Raw genomic sequence first — 10,618 nt, 5'->3', positions numbered from 1 at the left:
TGTGCACAGGCGGGGTTTTCTTTTTTTAATAAATACTTAATAGCATATATTTTCCTATCTAAACTACCAAATTCTAGAACCCATACCCATCAAAATAGGCTATTTGTGGGTCAAATCAGAAATTTTTTTCCGGGGGTGCATGCCCCTGGACCACCCTAGCAGGGCTTCGCGCCTTTGCCGCTCGGCCTACCGTCTGTGCCGGAAAAACAGTTACCTGCTATTCATTGTCAAATTACCTGCTTTGTCAAAAGTTAACAAGAACCCTGAAAATATACATGTACAATGTATTATTGGCCCCTGATATAATGCAGGTTGTATGCTATTGAGCAAGTGTGTATGGCATGCAAATCAAACTTAACAATGTATTGTACTCTCTACCACAAAGTTAGCTATAGGTAAATGATACTGAAAGTCTGACATCATTCGCACATTCCCTTATCAATCAAAGGCTATAATCAATTAAGAAAAAAAGAAAGAATGAACTGATGAAAATATTACCATAATGCCAATATGACTGACACACCTAGGACACTGTGGCAGAACCACCACTGAACTGAGAAAGGTCTGAAAAGTGAGCAAAGAATGATTCAATAATTGAACAATTAACAGCAGCTGACTGTATTACATATCAGAATAGAGAGGAACCTATGAATATGGCATGCTGGGGAAAGATGAGCTTACCCAGTGTAGCAGTGAACTAGTTCTGTTGGTAGATTAAGAGACCGAGTAAAAACCAAACGTGACATTCACAGGGAACGGTTTATCACCACTATAAACCAACGGTTACAACAGTAAGGTGACCAGAGTAACAAATCACTGGAGTCTCCCTGCTGGGCCTCTAGCCCCACTTTTTATTGAAAGTTCACCCAGTTCCGTGATTCACTACAGCTGCTTTGTCTTCTCGACAAGTGATAAGCCAGATAACATAAAGACTTCGTCTTATCACATGCAGCTACAGAGTTAATACATAGTCATTACTGCCCCTGTTTCTGCATTCGTACTAGTGTTCCAATAATTCGACTAATTATCTTCTACTAAGTAACTTGAGACCTAGCACACATGCCTTCCGCTTTCTATCAATATGCCTTACTCTCAGGTCTATCTCCGTTATGTCCACGTCATGCATTTTCCATATTACACTATATAATTGTCATTGACGATAATGAGAAGGAAAGAGCCAGGGAGACAGCCTGACATTGGGAGATTGAAAGCTTACTTCCTAATTAGAATGGATGCTGCTAGCCTGCTAGGTGAGCATACCTGGATTCGTTGTGGGGGGAATGGGAAGTATTACTTGGTACACGGGAGTAAGGCAGGTCTGTACTGATATTGGAACCATAATGAATATTAACAGGCTATACCTGTACTGATGTGATAAGCATAGCTCGTCAGACAGGTAAAAAGCCTACCTGTATTGAAGCCGCTGCAGCCGCAGTACCGCTAGCAGACCAGACATTGCAAACAAGACGTGCATCGGCTCTAGCAGCATGAAGCGTGACTGTACAAGGAGAGCGCCATCTATCGACAAACAATTACGCTGCAATTGTAACCGTGATGAAGTCACATTTCGAATATGATCAGCCACGATTACGTTTGAGCCGTACACACTCGAAATCTGAAATGGTCCGAACTGTATTCAGTCTGTTTATCGGCTAAACCGCCTTTTGCACAAATCAACAAGGAAGGTGCTAGTATTCAAGGTAGATCCACATGTCTCCCACTTGACCTAGTCATATGTTTCTAATGACACACGACAACAAGCCATGCATAACTCACAAACGCGCCAGAAACATAGGAGCACAGTAGTCTTGCACGACCGTAGACTTTTCTTCTTTATTTTTGTTTACTTACCGAACACGATGAGAAAACCGGTGAGCGTAGCTGCATAGTGAGAGAAGCCCAGCTCAACAACAGTCTGATATGCCACCGGCACAATGAGACTGCCACACAATGCCGGAATCAATCGCATGTGCCATATTGGAACGGTGGATGCGTAACCTGCAGGCAAGACATAACTATACGAGATTTTGCACTGCGATGATGGAAACACGATGCTTTGTGTGACTAACTGTGTGGCATTCAGGAAATGAGTGGCAAAAATACTTTTATTGCATTGCTCGTTAATTTTCTTTCATCTAATCATGGGGGGAGCAGTGATGGTCTAGCAGACAGCAGAATTGGCTTCATGGTAAAAGGTCTGTAGTGTAAAGCTAATTTGGTCACTGCTGTTGTGTCCTTGAGCAAAGAACTTTATCCCGATTTGCTTCAGCAAATACCTGATGTAGAAATCGGTTTATCTTGTAGCATTATCTTACCTGCATAGCAAAGAGCAACTTTGCGGTACAAAGCTGTTAATGAAACCATAGCAGCACAGTTACTGAGGGCCCTATACTCCATGACAAACGCCAAGAGACTAAATATATATCAGCTCTAGTTGGATGGACTGAGCCAAGGTAGAGTGTTTATAACTTTGCAGTCCTAATCAATGGCACATGTTGACAATTAAGTACTTATGACCATAACTAGTAAAATCACGTACTTTGTCCTATTCTTTCAAATTTGAAGTTACCATCAAAGTTTCCAAGCCAGGCTGAAAAAGATGTTAAGATTACATTTTTACATATCACAAAAGATAACAAACGGGAGAAATAAATAGCAGATGATCTCTGTGGCACTACAAAACTGTGTTTAGTTTACGGCTCAACAGCAACAGAGACAGTCTACAGTCTTATACAGTCTAAAGTCTCAGGTGGACTATGACCCACTGTCAGAACAAAGCTGACCCAGAGCTTTTACCTAAATGATTTTCAACGAAATAGTTACAATTCCATGTAAAAGATACAGCCTAGCTAATGTATATTTAGTAGCCGGATCCAACCACCACAGCAACCAGTTGATTGTAATAACATTGTGTGTTTTATTGCTGTTACTGTCAACTGTCACTCCTTTCAGGTCATGCGTCCCTTAGCGACAGCTCCAAGAAATCAGAGAGTGACTTGCAGAATATTTACTAAGATTCTCTCCACTATGAATTGCAAAGACGGCTGTACCTCCAAGTGCCAATAATTGCTTCCCCAATGGTGGATGGTAGTCAAAGAAAAACGTCCTGTTCATGTATAATGCGGCAAATTTTCCAAAGTGGAGTTCATCAAATCTAGAAGAAATTATATTATGGTTACAAACAACACCCTATTACACACAATGTGCTACAGCCATAATTTAGTCTTGTGTCACACTATTGTTTAGAAACCATAAAACATTATACTGCACACTGCCAAAACATTCCTGGTAGCATTGAAAGGCCACACCTAGACTTTAAAAAAATTATACTGGAATGATACATACACAAGCAAACATACAATTTAGGATTATAAACGTCGGTATCACTATCAAGTACGCAGCGAGAGGGGCTACGGTGCCAGTGGCGGATCCAGAGGGAGGGGGCACAGGGGGCAGTCGCCCCTCTAGAATTTTCAGGGCAAGGGTATTTTAGCTATTTTTATTATTACTGAAGGAAAAATCCCAGGACTGATATTTTATGATAAAGATGTCCAAAATTGATTGCTTTTAGATTGCAATTTTTTAACAATTCCACACAGTGGGAGGGGGACACCCCCTCCAACACCCTCCCCCCTCGGGCGATTCGTGTAATTGAGCTCGCATGATTCGCCCCCCCCCCCATAGAATTCACTTCTGGGTCTGCCACTGGGTGCCCGGCGCCTACACAGCTTTCACCTACATCCCACGTACAACGTCCTAGAGTGAGGAATACAACAGTACTTACACGATGCTAGCTGGTTGAGACAGCTGCCAAAATCGCGTAGCCATGGCAACTGCACTCAGCAGTATCAGTGCTACGTTCACATGGATATGAGTGATGAAAGGTGACTTCGTTGGGTTAGCACAGGCTGAAGCATTGTCTGGCTCCGCTGGTGGGGTAACAGTGGATTTACTCTCAACCCCCATCTGCAAGCATAGTTATACACACACACATTATTGATGTATATACTAAAGAACCTACGTTAGAGTAGCGTGTGAATGGAAAATTAAATGGTTGCCCAAAGTTCTGAACATGGCTTAATTAGTTACACATCAAAATCAAAAGCAGCCATCCTTTAAAGGTAAAGGGGTTTGAGTTCGAATAGGAACCACACGTAAATTCACACGTTACCCAGATTTAATTTCAGTGTTGTGCACTCACTACTCGATCAGCCCATGGCAAGCACACTGGCACAATAGGGCCATGTTAGCATGCGTGACCTGTGTAACCTAGAATATATCGTCTGTAAACTGCATTTAACATTGTCCTCAAAGTTCAACTCGTTGGTAGAGCCAAAACAACATAATTTGTTTCATGCCAGCCGTCAGAAGACTTGTGGATGAAACCATTAACATATATGAAACAGACACACATGCATGCACGCACGCACGCTCACTCGCACACACGCACGAGTACACGCGCATGCACAGACACACACGCACGCGCGCGCGCACTTACGCACATACGTTATCACAGTATGTATAGAATGGAGAAGAGAAGAGAGTAATAGGCGCGCATGTGTACGCCCAGCTATTCTCAAGAAATTGGCTATACCCCTTTTCCCCATAGGATGATGCCAACTAGTAGACATGACACTTTCGCGTTCAGTTCAGCCCAACAACAGTAAAGGCTCTTTTGTAATTGAAATGTTTAAATAGTAATTATATTAGCAATGCATGTGTGTACTTTTTCATTTTCTACTGATACTTCTTCTTCTTCTTCTTTTCATTCGTCTTATTCTTCTTCTTCTCTATTTTCTATTTCTTCTTCTTCCCCTTCTTCACTTTCACTCCGTTTCCTTTTTCTTCCTCTACGATGAATACTCGACTCTAAAAGCAAAGACGCGCATCTCTATATGGTATAATTGTACTATACTCTACCAATTAGTGCTATCTATCTAACTCTATCTATATGAGGAGTGCCCAATTCTATAGACAGAGACTTGCATCCCTGCAGAATACTATAATAATACTTTGTGAGCAGTAGACGACTTACTATAAAGACATTGCGTCCCAGCACAGAATATCATACTCTGGACTACTACTGCTACTTTTAAGTTTAAAAAAACCACGTTTCTACTAAGTGCAAATCGTACAACACTATCACCACGACTAAACTGCAATCACCGGGTTATTGTCAAACGTTAGCACGCGCAGTCACTGCTAGAGCAGAACGGCTGTCGCAAAACAAGAATCAATGTGACAAACGAGTGACAAAACGACTCGACCCGGCCCCGTTTCGCCAACCCGGAACCGAACTCCTGCAATCTCCAAGAACTGTAATTATGGCAACGACCGGCACGTGCAAGATAAATGGAGTGGAAGAGTCGCTACCATCGACTAATGTGCGACGTTGGGTCACAACGATACACCTGTTGTTAGTCGTCGTGGTAAAGCTGCGTTTGCAGGCAACATCAGTCGACAGACACTTCACGACATAGGTAAGTTCACTCGCTTTGAAACTCCTAGTCTTCTTCTTCTTTTTTTCACTGGCTATCATCAAGCAAGATGGGTGCGATCATAAAGCAAAGACTTTTGGGTTGTCCTATACTACAGAGATGGCACGTGTTATCACTGTAATAGAGGATCTACTATTTAGGCAGGGTTATGCGTAATTAGCTGATAGTGTTTAGCCACATCAGAGTGCTTGCTGGTATGAAACATCTTCATTCACACAACTATCACTCAGAGGAGAAAAATCAAACATCTCTCCTTGCAAGTGTGGAACTATAAAACGCTGGGCACCATTCAATCTCAGAAAATTTGTACTTGTAATATTAGTCTAAGTCATACATTTTTTCGTGTTATAACAATACTAATCTTTATCGTAAAGTACAATGTGTTCGACAATGAGCCCATGGTTTGTTAATGTAGTCATGTCATGTAGTGTTTGGGCAAATGATGAAATATTAGTATTAGTTTGATAAAACATTACATCTTACAGTTCCTTAGGTTAAAGGCACAGTGGGAGTTATCCAGTTATACGGAAAGCAGTTTGGACAAGGGAAGACGAACTCACATCCAATATGTTTGTTAAACAAACCACAAACACGATCCTATTCATTGTAATTCTGCTACTGGTATGTATTATTCATATCCTGATAATAGTAATGGCTCTAATGCTGAATAGGTACTTCACCATAAACATGCCGTAACAATGCTGATTGCTGTTTCACTTTACACTGTAAACTTTCTTTACGTTAACTACAAGTGATCGGAAAAACCGGTGATACTTTTTTTTTAGTTTTAATGGTCATAACCCAATTGTAAATAGCATTGTGCACAATCGGCAGTCTAGCCTTTCACGCATTCGTTGTCTACATCTCAACATTCATAACATCCACCCCGTTGCATTCGTAAGGTGCAAGGTGCGCTCTGTCAGAATCGGGGCAGGAACCAGCAGGGCCAGCGTGTGAGGCAGCAGCAGCAGCGGCGACAGCAACAGCAGCAGCAGCAGCAGCAGAAGCAGCAACAGCAGGTCAGTGATGACAGTCAGCAGGGAAGCGCTGCATTACCGACGATCACGATGGAACCGATGTGTCCTTACATCGTGCCACTGCTCGCCGCGATGTGTTCAAACAACGCTCCTATCGCCGACAACAACGCTGCCGCCATGAGGATCATGTGCCCCTTTATCACTCCATTCGTGCTGCGTGCGTGCGAGGGTGTTGACCTCAGCCTGCCAACCTGCGCGGAGTGCGACTGTGCATCGCAGGGCTAATGAGGGCACGGCGCGTGGAGTGGACGCAGCTTTCATGAGCCGCCAATCCCGATCGAAGATGGGTCTCCTTCACATGACCGACTATTCTGAACTGTTTAGCTGCTATCATGTGCTCTGTAAAGTGTGATATGTTTCTGTTCGGTTTTACAGCAAGATTTCTGCATTCCCAGTTGTGATAAACTAGCCAATCTGATTACAAAACAGCAACCAATTCTGCCCAAAGTCACAAAATGAGCACTAGTTCATATATATCCCAGCAATTGTATAAGTGCATGCCATCTAGAGTGCCACGGTTTCCTCCTTATATCTAGGTTTTTATGTTTATAATGGTAAGAGGTGAATTTTTGTTTCAACTCTCACTAAATCATTAGCATAACAAATTTTCCCAAGGTTTAAACCTCATCAGAAGCAATGCAAGTACAAGTAGAAATAAATTCATCTATTTGTGTCTTCAATTGCAAAAATAAAAATTGAGTAAACATTACAATAAATCATTTATCATTTCACTATAATAATTAACTACAATTTAATGTTACTCATAAGGCAATTATATCATTTGTTATCATTCTCATTGAATAAGTTCATTCGGTTGGTAGAATAATATAAATAACCAAGTTAATTGTTACTCAACCGTGCTGGTATGAAACGTACCGCTGACGTTTCGCCTCCTGTCAGGAAGCTTTCTCAAAGCTAACTGAATTTAATCAGTTTTGACCACCAGATGGTGTGGTGGTCAATAGCTTAGTCCACACGTGACTAAGCCTGTATCCCCCCTCGTCCCGGTTGATATTTGGGGTCTTGCGGATCCAGATGGCCTCCTTGATCCAACGCCTGATTTTGTTAGGCTCGCGATCAATGATCTGCGAATTCAATCGATGGTGTGGTTGTCCTTCGCTACATGATCAGTGATCGCGGATTTTGTGATTTCGGTAGCCGACTGTTTTCGCTGGGCCCTAGTGAAAGATTTGGGTGCTACGGTGTCTACGTCCTTTTGGTGTTCTTTTAGGCGGGTTTTAAATTTTCGGCCGGTTTCTCCAATGTAACTTCTTTCACACATAGCACACGGTATTTTATAGACGCAGTCCGTAATGTTGTGCATGTCTGTTCTGTCTTTAGGATGTACTAAAAGCCGTTTTAGAGTTTCAAACGGTCTCACTGTTGATTGTTATCATTCTGTTCTCATTTTGAAATATTAAACCACAACATGTGGCATTAATATGACTTCTGGAAAAGTATTCGATCTTTCTTTTTACAGTTTGCTTTCAATCTGCCACATAAAGGTAATAATCCTAAGTAATATACACATTCAATAAAACATTTACTTTTAGGTAAAAAAAATACACAGATTAGGTAAATGAGTTTGTGAAGCGACGTTGGAACCCCAGCTGGGACTTAATATCACCATGCAGCTATGAGAATTAACAAATGCATGATTTTTATCTACACGGCTGTAATGAATCTAAAGGGGGGAAAAGGAACTGACTCTTTAGTAACCAGGCAACAATAGAAACAAGTTTAGTACTGTAGAAGTTTCCTAAAGCACCTAGTGCTGATCAGTAATACATCACTTGTTAAACAGGATAACAGGAATTAAGGTTATAAATTTTATGACGAATTGTGTGATTTATGTAAACTGGTGCACATATTAGCATGAGATGCATATAAGGAGTTACCTTTGACCATAGTCTCACTGGGTCGAGACATGAATAGACAAAAAGATAAATAGGCATATAATCTCTTTGTTTGCACACTAAAGAAATGTAAAACTATTAAACTAACACTATTTGCCCCACTCTATGCATTTTATGCAGTGTTAACAAGACTAAGCAGCTGGGAAGACTACAAAATTTGCAATAACTCACAGGTAAACATCTGAAGACCTACCTTGTTCTTGTATAGACCCTCTTATGATACTTATCCGCCCGTGCATGTGTCCGCTTAAACAATGAAGAAACATGCATATTATTATTAATAATATAACAAGTAATTACTGGGAGTTCCTGGTAATAGCATACATATATTTATAGTAATATACCATGAACATATATGTATACATGAGCATGCTGATGTACACTACGTGATGTCATCTCAATCCTATTCCCCAGACATCTCTTAGAGATATGAACAAGAAAAAAAACATGTGTATTTTCATTTTAAATGATTTCACTATCGATTGCGATTGAATTTAATAATGCACTAGCTACAAAGTAGTAAGGGATGTCACAATTTACTATAGAAAACAGAAGAGAAACAACAAACAGCAAGAGACAGTATAGCTCTACCAATGTATAGCCTTTCCTTCCTGCTATAGGGCTAATGGCCCACAGTGCTGGGAAACACCAGTAAATTAGTCCAGCATAGCAGGCTAAGCTGTAGCTCATTATATAATATAAAAATGTTCTAGCTAGGAATATAAACGTCCTGACTTCAGTCTGACACTCCCAAATCAAAGTAGTCACTGTAATTTGGCCAAATAGGGCAGTTTACCGAACACAAACAAACCAAAAACACCAATACCTGACTGCGGCAATGTCTGATTACCTCCGCCCAACGGAGTTGGAAGATTCATTATGTGATCGCTCTTGTGTGTTAGTGTGTTAGTGTGTTCGCGCGATCGATATTAGCGCGCCAGCGAGCCAGCCAGCGCAGCGAGCCAGCTCGTAACACATACATGTTACATTCTGGCGGAGGTATGCACTCTCCGTGAGTGCCCTCTGTCTAGTTTTTATAGTGGCAGAGCTCGTGAGCAGAGACCAGTTAGCCTGCCATGCTGCGAAGATTCACTGCCATTTCCATGCACCAAAAACTGTATACTATAAGACAGGACACTTCCTATGCTCGCAGTATTAAAACTGTGTCCAATACGGGACACTAGCACTGACCAACAGCGAGCATGAAACTGCAGGATACCAGCTGAGAGAGATAGTGAGTGAGTGAGTGAGTGAGTGAGTGAGTGAGTGAGTGAGTGAGAGAGTGAGAGAGTGAGAGAGTGAGAGAGTGAGAGAGAGAGACAGAGATAGAGAAAGAGAGAGAGAGAGAGAGAGAGAGAGAGAGAGAGAGTAGGGAAGAATGGTGTGCGGGCGGTTAGACAATGTGTTGGAGAATACCATTTCCGCATCATTTACATCGAATCAGTCCATACTCAACTAGAGAATACATTGTTATAGATCTACCAGTGTAGTACCTTCGTTTCCGCTACATGTACTTACTGTAGTGGAAGTGAAGGTACTACACCGGCGGTGGAGATTGAGCGAGTCTTAGTAAAACGAATACTACTACTAGGCCTAGTACTATTACTAGTAAACCGACCAGGCTCTCCGACTGTTACACGTCGTAGGACGTAGGTCGTAGGTCGTAGGACCTCACGCCAACGTAGTGTTAAGCGAGAAGGGAACTTGTGGCTATATTAGAATTATTACTAGTACTAGTAGTAGTAGTTAGTGATGGGAATCGGCTGGAATTTCATAATCGATTATCGGTTTCCCTTAACCGATCGATAATCGATTATAATCGGATAATTGGTTAATAATAGCATAGATTTAATTTAATCTTACTTTGTATATATATATACAATTATACATAGCATTCAATATTATCATGTTTTATGATCATGTATTAATTCTGTGAAGGTTGCTGTATGTATATCAATGTCTGTTCCAGGGTTCTCCCTACGTTGCGCAAACGGGGCGCGCGCGCCCCGTTTGGGAAAACTCCCCCCTGTTTGAATCGTTGCGCCCCGTTTGGGAAAACTCCCCCCTGTTTGAATCGTTGCGCCCCGTTTAAATTACCTCCGCCCCGTTCAAATTCCACCACAATAAAAGTTTGCCAGCGCGGGATTCGACCAGGACATCCGACACG

At 41.6% G+C, this 10,618-nt stretch overlaps 2 protein-coding genes across 2 annotated transcripts in view; one reads left to right on the top strand and one right to left on the bottom strand.

Moving 5' to 3' along the window:
- Positions 1–10,618, bottom strand: part of LOC106813269 (protein O-mannosyltransferase 1-like) — a 32,536-nt gene that overhangs the window by 20,028 nt on the left and 1,890 nt on the right. The window contains exons 2-8 of the mRNA XM_014817369.1: positions 8,645–8,697; positions 3,785–3,966; positions 3,051–3,154; positions 2,540–2,590; positions 1,852–1,998; positions 1,410–1,518; positions 499–564 (exon numbers count right to left, since the gene is read on the bottom strand). Coding sequence (XP_014672855.1) covers positions 499–564; positions 1,410–1,518; positions 1,852–1,998; positions 2,540–2,590; positions 3,051–3,154; positions 3,785–3,966 — 659 coding nt within the window. The 5' untranslated portion in view covers positions 8,645–8,697. The remainder of the gene's footprint in view (positions 1–498; positions 565–1,409; positions 1,519–1,851; positions 1,999–2,539; positions 2,591–3,050; positions 3,155–3,784; positions 3,967–8,644; positions 8,698–10,618) is intronic.
- LOC106813271 (THAP domain-containing protein 11-like) lies at positions 5,373–7,295 on the top strand. The gene is made up of 3 exons (XM_014817372.1): positions 5,373–5,480; positions 5,984–6,119; positions 6,401–7,295. Exons 2-3 carry the CDS (start codon positions 6,066–6,068, stop codon positions 6,758–6,760), a joined length of 414 nt encoding a protein of 137 aa, XP_014672858.1. The 5' UTR covers positions 5,373–5,480; positions 5,984–6,065; the 3' UTR covers positions 6,761–7,295.

This window comes from Priapulus caudatus, unplaced genomic scaffold (assembly GCF_000485595.1).
Source record: "Priapulus caudatus unplaced genomic scaffold, Priapulus_caudatus-5.0.1 Scaffold748, whole genome shotgun sequence".
In the NCBI taxonomy this organism is placed as follows: domain Eukaryota; kingdom Metazoa; phylum Priapulida; class Priapulimorpha; order Priapulimorphida; family Priapulidae; genus Priapulus; species Priapulus caudatus.
Note: the sequence above shows the minus strand (reverse complement) of the source record. Positions and strands in the feature narration are given on the sequence as shown.

Bases quoted from the DNA above. Each gene is read 5' to 3' on its own strand.
- LOC106813271 (XM_014817372.1), top strand. From the start codon at position 6,066: ATGTTTGTTAAACAAACCACAAACACGATCCTATTCATTGTAATTCTG. The intron at 6,120-6,400 runs GTATGTATTATT...TGCATTCGTAAG, and splicing joins TCATTGTAATTCTGCTACTG to GTGCAAGGTGCGCTCTGTCA.